The 24494-nt window shown below is 38.9% G+C and overlaps 1 protein-coding gene across 3 annotated transcripts in view; it reads left to right on the top strand.

The window, feature by feature from the left end:
- The window catches only part of Sec24b (SEC24 homolog B, COPII coat complex component), a 100559-nt gene that overhangs the window by 60878 nt on the left and 15187 nt on the right, over window positions 1-24494 (top strand). For 2 of the 3 annotated variants that reach the window (XM_045143570.1, XR_006635754.1), the window contains exons 6-18: window positions 2824-3062; window positions 5699-5851; window positions 7203-7387; window positions 11418-11520; window positions 12807-12933; window positions 13736-13845; window positions 15946-16058; window positions 20134-20252; window positions 20767-20822; window positions 21063-21269; window positions 22134-22257; window positions 22630-22788; window positions 23304-23477. In XM_045143570.1, the coding sequence (XP_044999505.1) occupies window positions 2824-3062; window positions 5699-5851; window positions 7203-7387; window positions 11418-11520; window positions 12807-12933; window positions 13736-13845; window positions 15946-16058; window positions 20134-20252; window positions 20767-20822; window positions 21063-21269; window positions 22134-22257; window positions 22630-22788; window positions 23304-23477 (1869 nt within the window). The remainder of the gene's footprint in view (window positions 1-2823; window positions 3063-5698; window positions 5852-7202; window positions 7388-11417; window positions 11521-12806; window positions 12934-13735; window positions 13846-15945; window positions 16059-20133; window positions 20253-20766; window positions 20823-21062; window positions 21270-22133; window positions 22258-22629; window positions 22789-23303; window positions 23478-24494) is intronic. The other variant, XM_045143571.1, reaches the window with a different exon arrangement.

The following is a 24494-nucleotide window of genomic DNA, read 5'->3' as shown; positions in this document are numbered from 1 at the left end:
TCAGCCACTGCAAACAAACTCCAGATGCATGTGACCCCTTGTGCATCTGGCTAATGTGGGTCCTGGGAATCAAGCCTTGAACCGGTGTCCTTAGGCTTCACAGGCAAGCGCTTAACCACTAAGCCATCTCTCCAGCCCCAGACTGCATTTTTAACAGAAAAAAAGGGGGGGCCATGTTTCTGGAATTCCTCATCCTTAATTTAATATTGCTATATACAACTATACACGCTATTTCTGGTGGCCTGAGGAAATTTCTCATTTTATCTTTTTCAATCTTTCTAAACAGTTTATTGTGACTCATACTCTTCTTTCCCCTTCTTTAAAAACAAAATCTTTAAATAAATTCCATGTTTTGTTCTTATGCTTAGATTCTACTGGCCTCTGAGTATAAAATGTCGTTAATTCTTACTTTCCTAATGGCTCCTGGGTGCCCCTCTTAGGTAAATAACCACTTAAGAGTAGCTTTAGAGGCATCATTTATAACCATATCTATAAATAACTTTAATCATTATGAGAACAGAGGAGTTGTGAATGATATTGAGGGGAAAAATAAAATGATTTTCTAGCTAGTAGTCATTTCATTATAGTTACCTCATGCTGTGATTTTTGTTGTATTCCTGTCTCCTATGACTGACAGCCACCTGACAAGTTTCATCATTATCCAGGACTAACAGAGCACATAATCTTAGCTTTCTGTTTGCTTTTTATCCTTTGATAATATCCCAGACTGAAACCTAGCTGAAGCTATAGTGTGCCCTATTAACTAAACACTCCCTACTGCCACTATACTAGGAATCGGTAGAAAACAGTTTCTTCTTTCTAAAGAAACTTGAGTGACATGCATGTGTATGTGTAAGAAATTATAAACCATTTCAAAATCAGTATTACAGAAGCATTACTTTATATACTGAAACATTACTACTACCTCTAGGTAGTCTTTCACAAACCCCAAAGTAAGCTGAAGTGAAATATTCCTTGTGATATAGCTTAAGAATCAAGACATTGGTTTGTCTGTACTCATTCAATCAGTAAATTATAATCTTGCAGTGAGACTTGCTTTGACAGTATGTCAGAATTTTGTAGCTATTTATGCTGCAGTAAAATTAAGGAACTATATAAACATCTATAGCAATAATAGTCAAGTTAAATGTCTTTGCTGTATATCTGGTATGAGGATAAATCCTAGGCTATAGAAATGTATAAAATACTATCCTTTCCTGAAAGGAAGGCCTAAGGGGCTGAAGAGATGATGGCTAAGTAGTTAAAGCACTTACTTGGAAGCCTGCCAACCAGAGTTCCAGTGACCACATAATCTGGATGTGAAGTGGCACACAAGAACGTGATGCCAGGGTGCTTATTATGGCAGTGTGAGGCAGAATCCAGACACTCATGGGTCAGCTAGCCCGGCTTCCATTGGCAGAACAGTAAGAGAGACCCTTTCTTAAAGAAAAGAGAGGATGCACACTTTGAAGCTGTCTCTGACCTCCACATGCAGGACATGGCACATGCATCGTGTGTGTGTGTGTGTGTGTGTGTGTGTGTGTGTGTGTGTGTATAAACAGAAATAAAAAGAAAACTTAAGCTTATGTGCTTATGACCCATTTTTTATTTTTCATGTTGATGACTCTTGTTAGGTCCTTCCACCTGAGGAATGACAAGTAGGAAATATAAATGTTATGGGCTGGTATCCTTTCAGGGAGTTGGGAGGTTACCACAATGCTCCTGAGCTCCCCTTGGTAATCGGCAGAATGTCTGGGAGTGCATCTACACAATCAAAGCCAACAGAAATATGACTCCTCAAACTTCAGGTCCATTCTTTCCAGAATGCATTTCTGTCTTATAAACTGCTGGGTTAAAAAAAAAAAAAACATTTTTATGTGAAACAAATCAAATGATAATAAATTACTGAGTTGTGTTTACCAACACTCAATATACAGAAATATTGGAAAAATAGTTCCGTGGTAATTTTTAATTTTGTTGTTATATATGATGTTAAAGTTTCCAGTTCTGTTTGAATGAAGTTTTGTTTTCAGCTAAATTTTTAAAAAGTTCTTCCATTCACGGAACTTTATTTGGCTCCTGTTTATGCTATGTTGTTGTAGGAATGTTGCTCTGTTCTGGACATTGCTCGTTTTACTTAACTCACAAATAGTGCCAGCTTTTAGGGGCTTGTAGAAGTGTGCCACCCTTCCATGGACAGACAGTGTCAGATAAGGAATAGCTGATACTCACTTTTTGTTTTGTTTCGTTTTGATTTGATTTGATTTTTTGAGGTAGGGTCTCACTCTAGCTCAGGCTGACCTGGAATTTACTATGTGGTCTCAGGGTGGCCTTGAACTCATGGCGATCCTTCTACCTCTGCCTCCCAAGTGCTGGGATTGAAGGCATGTGTCACCACACCCAGCATGAATAGCTGATATTCTTTTTGTTGTTTTAAATTTTTTTCTTGGTATTTTTATTTATTTATTTGAGAGCGACAGACAGCGAGAGAGAGGGCTCAACAGGGCCTCCAGCCACTGCAAACGAACTCCAGATGTGTGTGCCCCCTTGTGCATCTGGCTTACGTGGGTCCTGGGAAATTGAGCCTCAAACTGGGGTCCTTAGGCTTCACAGGCAAGCGCTTAACTGCTAAGCCATCTCTCCAGCCCCGAATAGCTAATATTCTTGATGCCTTTCTTTTTTTTCTGCTTCTTATAGCTCTACTTGGCATGTAGGTGGTGTGTGTCCAAAATTTGTCATCGTAAAGTTGGGAAAAGAAGGGGGAAATGCCAAAGTTGTTATTGCTTATTTGGAATGTCAACACTTCATTTTCCCCTTTGCTAGAGATGCATTCATCAGCCAGCAGCCCTGCTCCTGACCGCACCTTGGAACCCAATTCCACCCCGGCTCAGGCTCTAGCTCCAGCTCCTGCCCCTGCTGCTTCTCAGCCCTCAAAAGTGGCAAAGCCCTTTGGCTATGGTTATCCGACCCTCCAGCCTGGGTATCAGAACACGGCTACACCACCTCATTCTGGAGTGCATTCCAGCAGCCCAGCGTATTCTGGATTCCAGCAATACCCTCAGGTGTGTATTAAATCATATGTACACACCTGCCTTGCTAGAAACAGTGATAGTCAGATTTGTAACAAGGCTAAGTGTTGAGCAGGAGATGAGCTGTGATTTCAGATAGTTCCTGGACCTTTAGTTTGCAATCTGTGGTGCACAAGTGTGAATTTTTAAAATCGGGAAATTAAAGCAAGCATTAAATTTGTTAAACTTCAGTATTAATAAACTGGCATTACCTCAGAAAGTAACAAAAGGTGGCTTGGGATTTGTTCTGGTCCCCATTCTTCACTTGAAAAACTATCTGATGCAGGAATGACCCCAAGAAAAGGTTCTGAAACACTCATTTGCACACAAAGTAGGTATAGCCAGGCTGCCTGATAGAACTTTCTTGAGGTACCTCCTAGATTATTGAAAAGAAAATAAGTGGGGAATTGATTAATTAGTAAAAGCATTTCTACTTAAACTCTTAAAATAATTTTATCTTATGTTAAGCTAAAAGTAAAAATTATAAAAAAGAGCCAGGCATGGTGGCACACACCTTTAATCCCAGCACTCAGGAGGCAGAGGTGGGAGGATTGCCCTGAGTTCGAGGCCACCCTGAGACTCCATAGTGAATTCCAGGTCAACCTGGGCTAGAGTGAGACCCTACCTCAAAAAACCAAAATGAAAAGAAAAAACAAAAAAATAAATTAAGTAAATAAAAATAAGAAAAAAGAAAACCATTTGTTTCTAGAATTTAATTTTAGAATTAAGGCACAGAAGGAAAGGGGGAAGAAAAAACAAGGAAAAGCATTGGAGAAACCTGGTTGATTTGGTACAGACCTCTCTTTATCCCATTTTGTTAAATTTTCCTTATAGGTAGCTGGAGAGTTAGCTTAGTCAGTGAAGTGCCTGCTTTACAAGCATGAGGTCCTGAGTTCAACCCTAGTACCCGTGTGAAAATGCCAAGTGTGATGGAGTGCCCATTCTTCAGACTGGCACCTGAGGCTGTCTTCTGACCTGAACAAACATATAAAATAAATAAAAGTAAAACAGTATTTAAAGCTTGACTACTTTGTGCTTGGGAGAAATTCTTGTTTGGAGTCAGAATACATTACTTATTTTTATACTTCAATGAGAAGAGAAGCAAGGTCAGAGATAAGATTAATTTTTTATGCATGTGTTGTTATATTTGTGCACAGGTGTGAGTATGAAAGCCAAAGGTTAACAGTGGGTGTCTTCTTGCATCCCTGTCCTCCTTACCTAGGCAGGGTCATTGATTCAACTGATTTAGATAGTCAGCTTGTCCCAGAGAAATCTTGTCTCCACCTAGCAAAGTACTAGCATTATAGTTGTGCCACCATGCCTACCTGACATTTATATGGGTTCTGGGGATCTGAATTGTGGACCTATTCCTGCAAAGCAAGCCCTTTATCTCCTGAACCATCTTGCCATCCCAGAATTGATCCTTTTATTTTAGTTTATTTTTTTATTATCATTATTACTATTACTATTTGTTGGATTTTTTTGAGACAGGGTTTCATTGTAGCCCAGGCTGACCTGGGACTTACTGTGTAGTCTCACGTGACCTCAAACTCATGTCAGTCTTTCTACCCCTGCATCCCAAGTTCTGGGATTAAAGGCATGAGCCACTATGCCTGGCTGATTCTTTTATTATTATTATTATTATTATTTAATATTTATTTTTATTTATTTGAGAGAGAGGCAGATGAGAGAGAGAATGCATGGGTGTGCTAGAGCATCTAGTCACTGCAAACAAACTCCAGATGCATGCATCACTTAGTGCATCTGGCTTACATGGTATAGCAGACAGCTTCAGGTTCGCTGAGATGAACTTCCAGACCAGGCACAGTTATGGAGGAAGGGATGTTTGTTGAAGCTTACAGATCCAGGGAAGTTCTATAATGGTAGAAGAAGCTGACCTACCTTCACAGGTCCAAGCAGAGAGGGAAACACAAGCCAAAAAGCCACACAGCACAGCACACTTCAGGAATTCCAACTAGGCATACTTTGCATATCTTTAGATTGAAATCTCAAACTCAACACCACACCTTAAGATCCACCCAGTGACACTGTCTCCAGCCAGGTGGCTGCAGATGTAAACTACAAATAAAACACTAAATATATTGGGGGTCGTCTATTCAAACTACCACACATAGGTACTGGAGAATTGAACTCCGGTTGTTAGGCTTTGCAGATAAGCACCTTACTAACTAAGCATCTCTCCAAGCCCCAGGTTTGATTCTTGTGAGAGCAAAGAGAAAATGGTTCTTTGTCCAAGTCTGGCCCATTGTAAATGGCACATTAGAATTAACCATAGTGCATCTGCAGCTATGCACCACATAGGGGAGAGTTAATAAACTATGGTGCTACAGGTCAGTAGTATAGCATTCAGCTCTGGTTTAAATGATCTTTTACTTGATTGCATAAATCATTAGCTAAACAATAATTAACCTGTTAAATTTGCTTAGGTGTCATAATTGTCATTTTTCTTCAAAAACCCTTATCTCTTTTTTTCATGCCTGTGATATAATGGGAAAATATCCTTCTGTATTAGTCATTTTTTGTTGTTGTTGTTGTTGTTACTGGGAAAAAATACTTGACAGAAAAATGAGTTTAAGGGAGGAGGGGTTTGATTCAGCTTCTCGTTCCAGAGGATAGATCAACCATGGCAGGGAAAGCATGGCAGCCAGCAGGAGCTGGTCAGGCCAGTCCAGCGAGGAAGCGGTGACTGTGATGCTCAGCAGCCTTCTCCTCTTTCTACATCTAGGAACCCAGGCCAAGGGATGGTGCCACCTACAGCAAGGGTGGGTCCTCCCGCTCCACTAATCGAATCTAAAAAATCCTTCACAGATATGACCAGAGATTTGTTTTCATGGTGATTCTGAATCCTGTCAAGGTGACAACCAGAGGTTAACCATCATACCTACATTCTGAAGTTGGCTCATTGCTGCTTTATCATCACTGACTATGCCCCTGCACTCATTTCCTATGACCTGGAAGTTAAATCTCATGCTTGATTGAGTTCAGGTTTATTACTTGATATATTTATTTGTGTGAGCCATGCTGTGTTGTGGTGATGTATACCTAGTCTGTCTCACTTGCAGTAGTTCAAGGCTCAACTAGTGGCTCATCTGGTGTCTTCTGTTCAATCATTCATCAGAAGGTTCCTCCCTACATTGTCGCCATGTAGTTTTTATTATTTATTGATAGCCATGTACCATCCATTCCAGATAACCCCTGCCTGAATCATTTCTTTCAATGTGGATGGTAAAATAGTGATTTCCTAAAATTATCATTCTGCATGGATTTGTTAGAATTCTACATTACATCACAATAAAGTGGTTAGCCCCTGTATAAACAAATGTGGAAGATTTCTAAATATTTCAGGATAAGACTAAAAAAGGCCATTAGCTAGCATATATATACATAAGCTTATATTAAAGAATGAAATGGGACGCTAAATCAAACAGTTAACTGTAGGTCAGAAATGAAATAGTTATTCCCAAATATACTTTTGCAAAGCTTTCATATGAAAGTGATATAAATATTTTTCCATTCACAGTTCACATTATGAATACAGGGTGCAGACTGCTTGTTTTACTTGTATATTTAGTACATTAAATAATTTCAAAGTAACACCACCTTCATTACTGAGTTTAAATGTATTATTTTGTAGTTCTTTTGATCCCTATGTATATATGCCACCAACAGGTGTAAAATTCGGGGTTTTATGATCAGATAGGACAGTATTTTCTTGATTAAAATGTGCCATACTTTACAAAAGACTAATTTGTTTTGGTTTGTTTGGTTTTAATCTTTTTTGACTTAATATTTGTTTGTTTGTTTACATACAGCATTTTGTATTTTAAGAAGAAAGCCAGTAAAGAATTTGGTCATCCAAATGACTTATTAAATAAAAGTTTAGATGTGAATTTTTTTTATAATCCTTCATTTCTTTAACTTAGAATTGAGTAGCTTTAAGTAATAACAATGTTTTGAGTATGCTTTAAGTAGACAGTTGTTATTATGAAAGCGATTTAAATTTTATTCCCTTCTTGATTTCTCCATTGTGTTGAAATCCTAGATTTAGTATTAAGGAATCTTATTCACATTGGTTATATCACCATGTTGTGTTGTTCTGAATTTCTCTTTCAGCATTATCCAGGTGTGAACCAGCTATCTTCCAGTCTGGGAGGATTAAGTCTACAGAGTTCTCCACAACCAGAAAGCCTAAGACCTGTAAACCTCACCCAAGAGAGAAATATTTTACCTGTGACTCCTGTGTGGGCTCCTGTACCTAACTTGAATTTAGAACTCAACAAGTTGAACTGTAGCCCAGAGTAAGTGCTCTTTTATTTACTAAAGTAAAAATGACCTCATTATATGACTTTCAGAACAACAGTCAAAGTGGAACTTGTTCACATGGGCTTTTCTATTTTAGGTTTGTTTTGGTTTGGGGCATTTTGCGGGGGGGTGAGGGGTTAGTTTTTTTCTAGGTAGGGTTTGCTCTGGCCCAGTCTGACCTGGAATTCACTATGTAGTCTCAAGGTGGTCTCAAATTCATGGCAATCCTCCTACCTCTGCCTCCCAAGTGCTAGGGTTAAAAGGCATGTACCACCATGCCCAGCTTCTCTGTTTTGGTTTGTAACATTCATTTTGGTTGCCTGTCCCTCTTGTCTCTGTCTTATGCCTGCCTATTTCCCTGATGTTTGGGAGATAACTCTGCCTGAAAGAAGCCACATCTAACTTAGTTTTTCATTTCTCTTTTTACTTAACTTTTTTTTTGGGGGGGGGGGGTTGTTTGTTTGTTTGCTTTTGGTTTTTTTTTGTTTTTCAAGGTAGGGTCTCACTCTGGTCCAGGCTGACCTGGAATTAACTCTGTCATCTCAGGGTGGCCTTGAACTCATGGCATTCCTTCTACCTCTGCCTCCCGAGTGCTGGGATTAAAGGTGTGCACCACCACGCCCAGCTTTTCCTTAACTTTTTTATAACCAATGTTAACTGTTTACATTTTGGTTTGTTTTATTTTTATTTTGTGTGTGTGTGTGTGTTTCCTTGGAGCAGGATCTCCTTGGGCCCAGGCTGGTCTCCAGCTCACTAAGTGGCTGCTGATGACCTTAAACTTGATCATCCTGCCTTTACCTTCCCAGTGCTAGGATTATAGGGTATGCCACTATATCCAGTTTATACAGTGGTAGTAGGGATCCAGCCTAGGGCCACATGCATGCTAGGTAACCACTTTACCAACTGAACTACCTCTCCAACCCACTAAGTTTTAATGAATGAATTGTGTTTATGCAAGGTCTTGCTACTACATACCCCAAGCTTTTCTCACACTTGCTGTGTAGCCCAGGTTAACCTCAAACTTGCAGTAATCTTCCTACCTCAGTCTCCAAATGCTGGGATTACAGATATGTGCCACTGTGCTTGCTTCCTGATATCTTTTATCCCATTTGTTTGTTTGTTTGTTTGTTTGTTTGTTTGTTTATTTATTTATTTATTTATTTATTTATTTATTTATTGAGGTAGTGTCTCACTCTAGCTCAGGCTGACCTGGAATTCACTATGTGGTCTCAGGGTGGCCTCAAACTCATAGCAATCCTCCTACCTCTGCCTCCCGAGTGCTGGGATTAAAGGCTTGCACCACCATGCCTGGCGTTTTTTCCTTTATTTATTTATTTGCAAGTAGAGGGAGATAGAAGAGAGAAAGAGAATAGGCAGTGCAAACAAACTCCAGATGCATGTGCCACTTTATGCATCTGGCTTTACATGGGTAGGCTTTACTTAAAAAGGCCATAGACCTCACTAATGTAACCCCAAGAATAGCTTCAGATAAGAAGCTTCTTGCTGAATTTTCTTTTCCCACTCAGTGTAGAATGTAAAGACTGTTAACCTTTAGCTTACTGCTCCAGCCTGAAGTTAGACTTGGGTTTTCTTCTCTGAGATTGTCCCTGCCTCCTAGAGAAGGTAGCTGCAGGCTGCATTTGGTACCTGAAGGCCCTGAGTGTCTGCCTTCTGTATTTGTTGATAAGCTCTATGCTCAGCTCCCAGGGCCTCCCAAGCTGAGCGTACCCTGCTGTACATGCTTGTAGAACTTCCTTCTTGGAGAAGGTTCTTTTCTGTGCCAGATGCTTTGTAGCACACATCCACCTGCTCCTGGAGTTTTTCCTTGCAGTAGAAAAGCTGCTTGACAGAACAGCATTGTCTTCTGTGCATTAGGGAAATTAGTCATATTGAGACCCTGTGTTTCTTTTTCCTAAGACAACAGCTTTCCAGTTGTTGTTTTTTTTTAATAGAAACCAAAAATATGCCAACTTCCCTTTTTCAACAAAAATCTTAAGGTAGAATTCAGACATAGAAAACAAGAAATGAAACTTCTTTGAAAGTTTCCTTTACCCACATTCATGAATACCTCAATCACTAACCAAGGTATTGCTAAGGTCATTTTCATAAAAGCATAGCATATCATAACAAGTTGACAACAGCTGCCTGGTCTGATTTGTAAGCCACATGCAGGTTGATTATAACCTTATATTAACAAGTGGTTACACATTTCCCAAGGAGGTTGAATATAGTATATATGTATATGTTAGGAGATCCTGGCTGCATGCAGTGGTCCATACCCCTGATCCAAACTCGGGGTCTGGGGTAGGATTGCAAGTTCATGGCCAGCCTATATTACCAAGCATGGACCTTCACTTAAGAAGGGCTATAAAGAGATGGCTTAGTGGTTCAGGCACTAGCCTGCAAAGCCAAAGGACCAAGGTTCAATTCCCCAGTACCCACATAAGCCAGATGCACAAGGTGACTCATGCATCTAGAGTTCTTCTGCAGTGGCTAGAGTCCCTGCTGCACCCATATTCTCATTCTCTCTCTCTGCCTCTTTCTCAAAATAAATAAAAAATATTAATGAGATGCTATAGGTAGGGGAATGGTTCATATTTGTTTACTTAATTACGTATTTTTGTGAAAACAGCTTTCACTAAACTAATTAGGCATTCTGGCTTTGGATTTGGGCAAACCACGGTTCTTAATCCTAGTTCTAGTAGCTATGCAGCTTCGTGGGATTTACTTAACTTCTCAAGGTTCTGCTGTCAACTGTTCAAGGAATACAAGTTGTCTATCCCTTCTCCAAAATGCTTGACACATATGTGTTTCAGATTTTGGAGTTTTGGGCCCTTTGGAATATTTACATAGACTTTATTGGTTGAGTGTCTCTAGTCCAGAAGTCTGAAATACTCCAAAATCTGAAACTTTATGAATGTTTGATGTGGTCACTCAAAAAGTTTGGTTGGAGTATTTCAGATGTTTTGATTGAGATGCTCACGCATGTAATAATGCCTGCCTGTTGAGCTTAATTATCACCTCAGTGACCATTACTGACGCCTTAAGTTCAAGGCACTGCTTCTATGTGTTGGAGTAGAGATGTAAACACAAGTCTTCTGAGCCTTGTGGAATCATAGAACTTCTATTAAGGCAGACTGTGCACCATCCAACCAGTAAGCATATGCCATAATGTCAAGAGTATGAAGAAAAACTTAATCTTAGTACGGAGGAAAGGTGAAGCATGACTTTTTATTGAGGCATCTCTGCAGGTCTTCCCAAGTACTTACATTGGAGTAGATCTGAGGGAGTGACAGCAAGGCATGGGGCTTCTGGGGAAAGGGTTCCAAGCTGTCTGGGCAGGATGTTGGATGCGGGAGCACGCAGGCTGAGCCTGGAGCACACAGCTGTCTTTGCACAGTGCTCACCACACTGATCAGAATGCCATTCCTGGTTACTAGTAGCAGCTTTTCTTTCACGGATGTGATTTTCTGTCACCATCACTTGTTTTTGTTCCTTAAATAACTTCAAAAATTGTAAACACTCGATGAGAGAAACAGTGCAAGGGTGGCACAGGAACAAAATGACCTCTGGGGAGAAGGCTGACAAGTGTACAACGGATTAAAGCCTATGGAAGCAGAAATTCTCCTCCCTCCCCCCCACCGCCACCTCAGAGCTCAAAGGGAAAAGTCAGGCCTTGTCATGTGGCAATTCAGGATGAGAAGAAATGTGAAGGGAGGAAAGGGGACAGGAGCAGCATTAGTAGAGACAAATATGTCACGTTTTCTATCTCCATGCCTGCTGGCTCATCATAATGAAGTCATTTTTTTCCTGAATGTTTTGCTTTTCCACCATGAAATTGTGAAGTCTGGAAGTTAGATTTTTGACAAACATGCCTTGTTACAGTAAAGGTGACCTTCCTGTTAATGGTTATAATAACCTGCTCCAGTGACTTTTACTTGCACCCTTGAATGTTCTGAAGGATCCTATCTACGTCAGTGTATTTTCTCTGCTAGCTAATGTATTCCATGTGTATGTTTTTTGCAGTTCTTTCCGATGTACGCTGACAAGTATTCCACAGACACAGGCTTTACTGAATAAGGCTAAGCTTCCTTTAGGATTGCTGTTGCATCCCTTCAGAGACCTTACGGTAAAGTAACATTTGTAAAATGCTTAGGTTCTGGCATGTGCTTATATACAAGCCATCTCTCCAGTCCTCAGAATCTTTTTTTGTCAAGATAGGGTCTCACTCTAGCCCAGTTGATCTGGAATTCACTCTGTAGTCTTAGGGTGGCTTCAAACTTAAGGTGATACTACTACCTTGGCCTCCCAAGTGCTGAGATTAAAGGCGTGCACCACCATGGCCAGACCCTAGAATCAGTTTTAAACAGGCATTTGATTGACACTTGATAAGATGTATTTCTCCACATTCTTATGTTTACTTCCCTGTGAGGACATATGAAAAGTATCAAAATGAATATAAAGTAAAATTGTGATAACAATGCAGTAAGTCAAGTTCAATGAATGTATTCATTCAATAAACCCAAAAGTGGTCCTTTGACCTCCACATGTGTTGTGGCACATGTGTGCCCACACTCAAAACACTTGTGTGAGGCTGGAGAGATGGTTTAACGGTTAAGACACTTGTCTGCAAAGCCAAAGGACCCAGGTTCGACTCCCCAGCACCCATGTAAGCCAGATGTACAAGGTGGTGCATGCGTCTGGAGTTTGTTTGCAGTGCCTGTAGGCCCTGGCACACCCATTCATTCCTCTCTAGCTCTCTCTGCCTCTTTCTCTCATAAATAAATTAATTAAATAAATACACAAAATTTAAAACAAAAAACACTTGTGAGTACACACACAAATACGGTGATGTCCTCCAAGATGTAGAATTGTGATTTTATTATGTGTCTTTTTAAGAAGACCAAATGAAGTATATGAATGATAATGGGTCAATGCAGCAAGATAGAATAATATGTGACCTTATTAAGATAAATATTTTTTCTACTTTTACAATATAAAGTTCTTTTCCCAAACAAGTTTAGAGATGTATTTTTAGGAGTCCTATAGTTTTGGCTATTTCTAGCCTAGTTTGCGTGGGGCTCACTGTTCCTGTCTGGTGAGCCAGCTAGCTGCAGCCTCTTGCATGGAGTATGTTTTCTCCTTGCTTAACCAACTAGGCTTTGTTTGCCAGTTACTGACTTATATTAGACTTGGTATGACTTGTTCTTGTGTTAAGGTTTGTGACAAGAAGGAAGAAACTTGAGAGCTGTTCACGTAGTTCATCAAGCCCCTGGATTTAGTCCGCACACCTCAATCTTAACACAGGACAGATGATCCCATTGCTGTCTAGCACACAGAGTGAGAGTAGTTTGTGTACTGTCTTTTGACTGGAATTCTTCTTGTTGCTTCACCATCTTTTACTTTCTTTTGCAGCAATTACCAGTCATAACATCAAATACTATTGTGAGGTGTCGATCTTGTCGAACATACATCAACCCTTTTGTGTCCTTCATTGATCAACGTAGATGGAAGTGCAACTTGTGCTATAGAGTTAATGATGGTGAGCTGCAGATTGTTCAAAGAAGCATTTTACACTGTTTTCAAAATTTTCAGAGATCCGTGTCATTATTAGTTCTCTCCTTATTGCTTGACAAACAATTTAATAACATTTTTAGTGGAGAGAACACAACTAGGACACCTTCATTTTGCATCCCACGGAAATGATTAACATCAAGAGTAACCCAGGGCAAAGGGAAAAAGAAAAATTCTTTAAAAAAAAAAAGCAGTGATGGTTACTGGAGTGAATTCATGTATCTGAAAAGGTGGTCTTGTTTGTGTATTTGGTTCGTTCCGCTTAGGTAGACTCCAGTGTCTATGCGCACACATTTCTTGTCCTCCTTACTCATTTCTCAGGCCTTCCTGTTAGATCTGCTTTCACATTTCTGTCTCTAATTATTTTCCAAGTCATATAACAAGCAGGACACAAGAAGCAAGATTACCTGTGCTATGTTTTTCATGTTATTTTTTAAAAAGTGTATGTCGGCTGGGTGTGGTGGTGCACACCTTTAACCCCAGCACTCGGGAAGCAGGGGTAGGAGGATCACCATGAGTTTGAGGCCACCCTGAGACTATGTAGTAAATTCCACGTCAGCCTTAGCTAGAGTGAGACCCTACCTCGAAACCACCCCCCAAAAAAGTATATATTGCATATTACATATATGTTGTCTTCTGATCTTTTTATGAGGCCAAGGATTTTATTATTAAATGTTTACAGAAATGTTGGTAAACTGATAAATATTTATAAGGATGTTTAATTCTAGACATGTTACTAAATTTACACTTGCTTCTTAACCCTTATGTAGTCCCTGAAGAATTTATGTATAACCCCCTCACTCGATCTTATGGAGAACCTCATAAGCGACCAGAAGTTCAGAATTCAACTGTGGAATTCATTGCTTCTTCAGATTACATGGTAACTAGTGATAACGTTAGTCATGAGAAACAATTGTATTGGTTGTTTGTAATTTTCTGTTAAGTGAATTGTTGTCCAAATATTGACATTGTCCATAGTATTAAATTTTTAAATAATGAAGTTTATACTTAACAAAAAGAAAACCTTCTTAAAACTTAAGTCTTTTGGAAGAATGTACTGTATTGCTAAGAAATATAACAGTTTTATAAACAATAACATTTATAGTTTGCTATCACTTTAACTTGACTACTTCCCTGGAATGAACCCACCATATATTGTTAAGTTGATCAAATCAGAAAAATTTGAAGTATATTTTGGCCTAAAATTGTAGTTTTTAGAGTTAAAAAGTATCACCACCTTAGTGATCTGCCCAGTAGAGATAAGAGAATGCTTACCTTTTTTTGATTGTTTGTTTGTTTTTCTCCTAAGATCAGTTATAAAATTCCATCAGTTCTTTCATGAAGTTGCTTCTAGGCTTATTCATCTTTTCTAGAAACTTACAAAATGAATTTTTTGGTTACGTCCAGTTAAGTCTTTATCATATTTCCAATTTTTAATTCATGTGTAGTAACTTTGCTTTTTTTTTTTTTTTTGGTTTTTGAGGTAGGGTCTCACTCTAGCCCAGGCTGACCTGGAATTCACTATGTAGTCTCAGGGTAGCCTCGAACTCACAGTGATCCTCCTACCTCTGCCTCCTGAGTGCTGGGATTAAAGGCATGCGCCACTATGCCTGGCGTAACTTTGCTTTTTTTCAGTACACTCATGTAGTCTTGGTTGTCTGTAAACTGGACTATCAATGTGCTATCCGTGAAGGAGGCGAGCAGTGGCAGCTGCTGTGTATGGAACTCCTGTTGCAGTTTTCATGGTTGTTACTATGCAGTCATAGCTCAACTGCAGTTTTCACGTCAATTTCCACATTAACTATAGCATGCTTTTTTTTTTTGCTTGATCATTTTTACTCCCAGTTTCTTACACTTGTAACTTATTATGTTCTCAACTCTGGCGTTCTTAGGAAAAGCAAGGAATACTCATTAGTCTTTGTCATAATTTATATGGCCTTTGTATGTATATATTAAAGATTTCATGGACTGAGAGTATAGCACAGTGTTAGAACACTTGCCTAGCAAGTGTGTTTTTAATTCCCCAACACTGGGATATTAAAAAATCTGTATAATTAGCCTTTCTTTAGCCCTTGCTAAGCTTCAACATCAGCATGTAGCCATGCTTTAATATACTCCCCACCACACTGTACATGCCCATTCTCCTCGCCTAGTCTGGAGTGTATGAAATTCTAATCCAAGATATTGTGTCATTTCACTCATAAATACATCAACATATTTCTCCTAGCAGATGAGATATATATTATATATATATAATGTATAATATATATATTTGTATAATACATATATGGCCACAAGGACCTTCATTATACGTAGCACTTAACTTTTGTGATTCTGCCACCATCGGGTAGTCTAGTAGCTAATACTAATGGGAGGTTGTCAGGTTTTGTGTGGGTCTTTTTGTAAAAGTTATAAAAATTAGGGACTAAGGATGTGTTATTCAGTAATAAAGTACTTTGCTAGCATGTTCAAGGCCCTGAGTTCAATTCACAGCACTGCAAAACAAAAATTAGTTTAAAAACTATGAAGTTTTTAGTAATGAGGAAAGCAAAGTAAATATTCAGACAGGTTAAAAGTCATAAACCAAGCTACACTTGGTGGCGCACACCTTTAATCCCAGCCCTCAAGAGGCAGAGGTAGGAGGATTGCCTTGTGTTTGAGGCGATCCTGAGACTACATAGTGAATTCCAGGTCAGCCTGGGCTAGAGTGAAACCCTACCTCAAAAAGCCACAAAAAAGTAAAAGTAATAAACTAGTCTGATTTTACTTAGCCAACATCTTTTCTTACTAAGAAAACATTTAACATGATTTAATTATTACAATTGTCTCTTTGTGATAATCTTTGAAATTTTCACAAGAAAAATATTTAAAAGAAGGAATGTCATTGGCATATAAGATCTTATAAAACAGCAATTCTGACTGTGTCTTTTTGGTACACTGTGAAACATACTTACTAAGTAAATACACTTATTTCTTTCAGCTTCGTCCTCCTCAACCTGCAGTCTACTTGTTTGTCTTAGATGTGTCTCATAATGCAGTGGAAGCTGGATATTTGACGATTTTATGCCAGTCATTATTAGAAAATTTAGACAAGTAAGAATATTTGTGTGTGTATGTGTATGTAACGTCAAGTCTTCATTTGCAATTTATGATGTTGGCTTTTGTTATTTGGTTATACTTACCTTTCTACCATAGAATTCAGCATCCTACTACTTGAGTTGTTAGGATTTAATGAGTTGGCATTTAATACATTAACTTGTTCATGATTTAATATTTTGTAATATTTATTTTTGTAGTATTTCTTTGAGCTGCCCTGAACACTGGGGCCCAAGGAGCTTGACTTGGATTGGGTGTCATGAATCTGGATGAGACTGTTATTGACATGGTTGAATCTGAATATGTCAAATGACATAAGTCTGACAATAGAAAATAAGGGCCACATAATTTCATATATGAAATCTTTAAAAATTGTTCTCACAGAGGTAGAGAGTAGGATAGAGGTCTAGGTGAGAAGATATTGGCAAAATGATGTAAAACTTTAGTTAGGCAAGATGAGTACATTGAAAAGATGTACTGAGCTGGGTGTCGTGGCACATGCCTTTAATCACAGCACTCAGGAGGCAGAGATAGGAGGATCTCCGTGAGTTCAAGGCCACCCTGAGACTACATAGTGAATTCTAGGTCAGCCTGGGATACAGTGAGACCTGACCTCAAAAAAATAAAATAAAAGTCCAGTCTACATCTACCACACATATCAGTAGGGCCCACTGGGGAGGCAGCGGTAGGAGTATCTCTGTGAATTCGAGGTCAGCCTAAGATTACATAATGAATTACAGGTCAGCCTGGGCTAGAGTGAGACCCTATGTCGAAAAAAAGAAAAGTGTGGTATCTATAGTTATTATATTGTATTCCCAGAAGAAAGGTGTATTGTACATTGTGGCATCTATAGTTATTATATTGTATTCTCAGAATATGCTAAGAGTAGATTTGAGTATTCTTAGGACCTGTTAACTTTGTGTGTTAATTAGGTAGATGTAGTATATACACATTGCAAAACATTGTATACTACAGATGAAGGTAATTTTATTTACTAATTTACATAAATCTAATAATAAATTTTAAAATGTACAGAAAGCTAGCTATATTTATGCCTGAGCAAGGAATTTTTTCATAAGCTGGTTTTGTTGGCTTCAATAAAACATGAAGAAAGGGAAGGAAGAAGCCAGAGATGGCTCTGAATGTTGGCATATTAGCTATGGGTTGTGTTGTGGAGAAAAGAACAGAGTATAGGGTGAGACATATGTATATATGGTGTCTACCAGCAACAGTCATGAAGGCTGACCTGACCATCCATTAGCTTTGAAAAGGATTCTTCCAGAGCTCTGGGAAAAAAGTTGTTTGTTCAAGGCTGGGGAGATAGCTCAGTAGGTAAAAGTGCTTGTTGGGCAAGCATGATGACCTGAGTTCAATTTCCATCACTCAGGTTTAAAAAAGGTTTTTAAAGCTGGGCACAGCCATGCATGCCTGTAACCCAAGCAGTGAGTGAACAGGGACAGGAAAATCATTGGTGCTCATTGCTCAGCCAGTCTGTCCATAAAAACCAGCAAGCTCCAGTTTCAGTGAGAGACTTGTCTCAAGGAGACAAGGTAGAACAACAATAAAGGAGGACCCCAACATCCTCCTCTGACCTCTGCTCACAAGTGCATGTCTGTGCATATGCACACCCCCAAAACCAAAAAATCAGTTATTTCTTTCTTTCTTTCTTTTTGAGGTAGGGTCTTACTCTAGTCTAGGCTGACCTGGAATTCACTATGTAGTCTCAGGGTGACCTTGAACTCACAGTGATCCTCTTACCTCTGCCTCCCATGTGCTGGGATTAAAGGCATGTGCCGCCACACCAAGCTAGTTCTTTCTTAAACTCCAGTAACCATGAGATGTGCTTTAAGGTTTTTAGCAGTGTGGTTCACTGCTACAGTACTTCTTTCCATGTGTAGAAGTATGGATTCATCTGGAAATAAAAATGTATTCCCTGTCTTGGGCCTGCTGAGTGCTGTTCCATTGCCATGGTGTGCATATAACTGATCTTGGCCTGTAAATGAATGTTTGCAATTCTAAAAATCCAGAGATAATGAAAGGTTTATTTTAATATTTGTTACTAGGAACTTAGAGGACCCCCCCCACCCCCACACACACCGGCCTACTAACTACATATATGTAGTTATATGTGTTTGCTTCAAAAATAACTTGATCGGTGAGTGGTAACCATGAAAAACCATGAAAGGGATGTTTATCCTTTTTTTATTTTTTTTATTGTTTATTTGAAAGAGAGAGAGTGAATGGGCATGACAGGGCCTCCAGCCACTGGAAACAAACTCCAGATGCATATGCCACCATGTGCATCTGGCTTATGTGGGACCTGGAGGAAATGTTTATCTTTTTATGTCTGTGTGTGTGCTGGACCTGGAATCTAGAGTACTCTGAAACTGAGCCACATCTCCCAACCTTGTTTTGTCTTTAAATGCTAAGTTCCACCACCCACAGGGACGTTTTGCATTTCCAAGTCTGTTTTGTTCATGGTATAAACAGAGCCATCTCCTGCCCCATCAATCCATTTAGTTTTTTGAGATAAAATAAAATGTATGGGTGTGGCCCCAGTTAGGAGTCATGCCCAGAGAAATAACTATTTGCAAATTATTATAAATCCTAAAGTATAAGATGTAGAGTGGAAAACAGTTCTTAGAAATATTTGTTTGGTAAATTAAAAAAAATTTAAAAAAGGGCTGGAGAGATGGCTTAGCGGTTAAGCACTTGCCTGTGAAGCCTAAGGACCCCGGTTCGAGGCTCGGTTCCCCAGGTCCCTCGTTAGCCAGATGCACAAGGGGGCGCACGCGTCTGGAGTTCGTTTGCAGAGGCTGGAAGCCCTGGCGCGCCCATTCTCTCTCTCCCTCTACCTGTCTTTCTCTCTGTGTCTGTCGCTCTCAAATAAATAAATAAATAAAAGAAAGAAATATTTGTTTGGGTTTACAGCAGAAAATAGAAGTATTTTCTAGAAAAGAAAAAAACAGAAAAGGGAATAGAATAGTAACACATTTTCTGAAAGGCTTCTGGAAATATCCTTGAGAGAGGAACTTGTTACAAAAGCGTTTCAGCTGAACTTGATGTGCTCCTGTAGTAAAGTACATCACCAGTCTCCACTGTGACCTGTGGCTATTGACATATACTCAGTGGCAGTGCACATCTCAAAGAAGTGAAGATTCCTTGATCTTTGAACCATCCTAAGTCTTGACTAGTGTTTATACCTGCATCAGCATTCTGTTCTCTGAAATGCTTTTGACTCATCTAACAACTACATCTGAGTTACGGGACCAGTTGTCCTTATAAGTGAGTAATAAGGCCTCCTATTTTGGTGCACATTCTACTTCAGAGTCTTGTAATACCCAGAAATGCTTTGAATACAAGTATTGTTAATCAGAAAAGCTTGACAGGCAATGAAATAATACGTATTTGTTCTGTGGTGTTGAGTTTTGAAAACTGAGTTCTAGCAGAGATCTTTTTAATGACTTGTGATAACTAGTTCAATGTTCATAACTGTGTTTTTATTTAAAATTTGGCACATTAAAATATAACTTGCATTATAGCAACCTTTTCCTGAAAATTATCCATTCCTCTTCCATTCAGGAATGTTTAGAAAGATACAGTATTGTAATATTGGGATGGAAAGTATAAATTCATTTTTACTTAAGAGTGTAAGATTGCTTAAGCAAGCAAAGTGGTTCAGGCCTGTAATTCTAGCACTTGGCAGGCTGAGTCAGATTAACTCCCAAGTTTGAGGGTAGTTTAGGCTATGCAGTGAATGGCAGTCTCTAAATAAATAAACATGTGCTTGAAAGTAGCAGGAGAGCTTTCACTTTTTAAGAGCCTTTTCATTTCGGCATATTCTTCTTTGAGCATACTAATGTACTGCACTTTTCTGGAGTACATGTTCTAAACATGTAAGTAGCTTCATCTGAAAAGGGAAGTATTTCATCCTTGTCTGTTATGTATAGGATTAAATATTTTTTTTGTCACCTAAAGATGGTGTTTTACTTAAGCTTACTATATCTCATTATTTTGAAAATAATGTAACTGAGCAACCTGCATTTAATTAAAATGACATTTTTATTATTAGGCTTCCTGGAGATTCACGGACAAGAATAGGATTCATGACCTTTGACAGCACTATTCATTTCTACAATTTACAAGAAGGGCTGTCACAGCCTCAGATGTTGATTGTGTCTGATATAGATGGTAAGCTGTCAACAAAATAATTTTTTCATGAGATTTTGGAACAGAAAATACTTTATTTTAATGGTCCATTTTGCCCTATGCTAAGAGAATAATTTAATGTACTTTGACATTTTTTTTAATCTGTATTTATTTGAAGGAGAGTGTGTGCCTAGGCACACCAGAGCCTCTTATTGCTGCAAACGAACTCCAGACACATGTACTGCTTTGTGTATCTGGCTTTACATGGGTACTGGGGAATTGAACCATGGCTCGCAGGTTTTGTAAGCAAATGCCTTTAGCTACTGAGCCATCACTTCAGCCTGGCATTTATTTTTAAGCAATTGTTTTCTTGGAAAAACTGGAGTTTTACACTTGATGTTGTGCATGCATATATGCATGATATGTACAAAGCATATGTAGTTAATAAAACAGAATTGTCATGTACATTAACAAAGGTCTTGGTAGACTAAAATTTTCTAATTTATCATACTCTTTTGACTTGATTTGTTTATTAAAATACATGTTTTCCCTGTAGATGTTTTTCTACCTACACCGGATAGTTTACTTGTGAATCTGTATGAAAGTAAAGAGGTAAGACTGATTTGTTTTCTCAAAATACCAAAATGTTTGTCATTTCACCTGTTTCTTAAATATTAACATTTGTTTATGTGGTATATTATTATTAGGTAGTAGACAAAGTAGGTAGTCTATCTGTTGATTCCTGCATTTACAGTCCCCAGAGATGTACTAAAACATACTTTATTCTGGAATGTGTTAAGGAATATTGTCTTGCCTTCTCAGTAATTCAACTTTTAATCTTTGTTTCCTCAGCTTATAAAAGACTTACTGAACACATTACCAAACATGTTCACCAATACAAGAGAAACACACAGTGCCCTTGGTCCTGCACTTCAGGCTGCCTTTAAATTAATGTCTCCAACAGGTGGCCGTGTGTCTGTATTTCAGACACAGTTACCTTCCTTGGGTGCAGGACTTCTGCAATCCAGAGAAGATCCTAATCAAAGATCAAGTACAAAGGTAATTTATATTGAGTTTCTCTGTTGTAACCTATTGGTGTTTTCTACTTCTATAGACTGAAATTATTCATTATTATTTATTTATACTTCATAAATAGTACTAAAAACTAATAAGCTGAGGTAAAGTCAGATTATTAAGTAGAAACTTTGTATAGATATATCATGTGTTGGTACCATTATTTCCCTCCTCCTTGCCCCCACTCCATAGAAGGCCCTCCTTAGTGGGATTCCTGTATTCACCATGGAGTTGTGGATTATGAGTTGTGAGTGCAGCAGTCAGTCATTGTGTGGGGGGTGGGGCACGGGGGGCAATGCCTCTGGATATTCCCTCCCACCCTGTAGCTCTTACATTCTTTCTGCCCCCTCTTACACAAAATTCCTTGAGCCTTGGTGGGTGTGCTATAAGTCTGCATTAGTGTTGAGCTCTCAGATTATCTTTATTTGGGGGTTGTAATGCACTCTTTTTATTTAAAAAAATGTACTTGTTTATTTACAAGGAGAGAAAGAGTGAGCATGAGAATGGGCATGCCAAGGCCTTTCACCACTGAAAGCAAACTCCAGATACATGTACCACTTTGTACATCTGGCTTTACATGGCTACTGGGGAATCAATCCTGGGCCTTCAGGTCTTGCAAGGAAGTGCCTTTAACCACTGAGCCATCTCTCCAGCCCACATTCTTTTTATTACTTTGTTTGCATGCCATAACAATTTAGAAAACATTAGCCATTACTGTTGTTGGAAATCTGTACCCAGACTCCTTAGCTTGGTAATGAATGAAGGGGATCCTTACCCATATTATAAGAGAAACATAATATCATCTCCATAATTAAAGGTTTCTGGCTCTTCTTTATAATCTTGGCTTAGGTGGTACAACATCTTGGCCCTGCAACTGATTTTTACAAGAAACTCGCTTTAGATTGCTCAGGACAGCAAACTGCAGTGGATCTGTTCCTTCTGAGTTCGCAGTATTCTGATCTTGCCTCTCTGGGTAAGAGGATGCACATAAACATTTTAGCATATAAATAAATTTGTGTTCTTCAGGAAGCATTCTTGGTATTTGGGTGAGAAAGGTATGTGAATTAGATACATCATATCTGTGATAAGCTCGACTAATATAAGATGCTATTATATTACTATTCTGTTTATGTAACACAATTCCCTTATGCTTCTCAATAGTAAACTTTATTGTATGTTATATTTTATAAGTGTTTTGATTTTCTCAGACTTACATTACTCTTAGTCATGTTATGCTTTCTCATTATACCTAAAATTTTTCATAATCTAGAATCCGTACTACTGTTAGATAGGTGGAATATTATTACCTTTGTAGCTAATGTTTCATGTATTTCTGTCTGTAAAGCTTGCATGTCCAAGTACTCTGCGGGATGCATATTTTATTACCCATCTTTCCACTCTACTCACAATCCTGCACAAGCAGAAAAGTTACAAAAAGACCTGAAGCGGTACCTCACGAGAAAGATTGGATTTGAAGCTGTTATGAGAATAAGATGTACTAAAGGTATGAACTTATAAAAAGCTGCTTTCGTGTGTCCAAATCCAATGAGTGCAGTAGACAGCTTCAGGCTCCCCGAGATGAACTTCTAGACCAGGCACAATAATGGAGGAAATGATTGAAGATAGAGGGGAAGTTCCGTAACGCCAGAAGAAACTGGCCTGCTTTACAGGTCCAAGAAGAGATAGAGAAGCCACAAGCCAAATTCCTAAAACCACAACAAGCACACTGCAGGAACTCCAGGCACTTTGCATACCTTTAGGTTGGATTTCAAATCCACCCCCATACCTTTGGGCTGGACCCTAAGATCCTCCCAGTGACACCTCCTCTAGCCAGGTAGCTGCTGCAGATCTACATTACAAACTATAATAAAACAATGAATATATTGGGGGCCATCTTTTCAAACTACCATAATGAGCATTTTCTCTCTGATTTGAAATCAAAGGTATCTTTGGCTTTAAGAAGTAGTTTGAGGTGAAGATGCTACTTTTGTTTCATTACCATCTTTCTCTCTTTCTTAGGTCTTTCAATGCACACTTTTCATGGAAACTTCTTTGTCCGCTCCACTGATTTATTATCTCTGGCCAACATCAATCCTGATGCGGGGTTTGCAGTACAGTTGTCAATTGAAGAAAGTCTGACAGATACTTCCTTAGTGTGCTTTCAAACAGCCCTGTTATATACATCAAGTAAAGGTAAAGTAGAGCCATAGATCCCTCTTCATATGGTCCTTAGCGGAATGTGGAAATGAATGAATACACATTAGTAGTAGAATTTGTAATAGCCAAATATATGTTATGCTGTTTGGTTTGTTTTTTTTTGAGTCAGGGTCTCGCTATAGATCAGACTGATCTGGAACTCAGGTTGGCTCACACCCCTGCCTCAGCCTCCTGTGTGCTGAGCTTCTCTTTGGAACTTTGGAATCTTTAACACACCTTTTGTATTATTTATGAAAAGCTTGTATGCCTGTTATCATTTCTGGCAAACATGCTAAATCCAGTTCTGCCATCCTTTGCAACACTTCTTTTTTTTTTCTTTTTTTTCCTTGTTTTTCAAGGTGGAGCCTCACTCTAGCTCAGGCTGACCTGGAATTCACTATGTGGTTTCAAGGTGGCCTTGAACTCATGATAATCCTCCTAACTCTGCCTCCCAAGTGCTGAGATTAAGGGCATGCCCCATCACACCTGGCTAATTATGTTGTTTGTTTTTTGAGGTAAGGTTTCACTGCAGCTCAGGCTGACCTGGAATTCACTATGTAGTTTCAGGGTGTCCTCGAACTCACAAAGATCCTTCTACCTCTGCCTCCCATGTGCTGAGATTAAAGGCATGTGCCACCACACCTGGCTTAAAGTTTTATTTATTTCAGAAACAAAGAAAGAGACAGATAGAAAATGGGTACACCAGGGCCTCCGGCCACTGCAAACAAACTCCAAATGCATGCGCCACCTTATGCATCTGGCTTACGTGGGTCCTGGGGAATCAACCCTGGGTCCTTAGGTTTCGCAAGCAAGTGCCTTAATCCATCACTCCAGCCTCTTTTGCATTATTTTTTGCACTGAAATAAAAAGCCAGCAATGAAGGCCATCACTTCTTACTTGGCTGCTGCATTTTCTAATCACTTACTATGTTGGATAAAATTTAAAATTAACAACATTAAAACAAAATTCAACTGTTATATGTTCATGTTCTGTAGAGTTGGACAGTGATTTTGT

Source organism: Jaculus jaculus, chromosome 2 (genome assembly GCF_020740685.1).
Source record: "Jaculus jaculus isolate mJacJac1 chromosome 2, mJacJac1.mat.Y.cur, whole genome shotgun sequence".
Classification (NCBI taxonomy): domain Eukaryota; kingdom Metazoa; phylum Chordata; class Mammalia; order Rodentia; family Dipodidae; genus Jaculus; species Jaculus jaculus.
The sequence above is the reverse complement of the archived record's forward strand: the minus strand, read 5'-3'. Positions and strand labels throughout refer to the sequence as shown.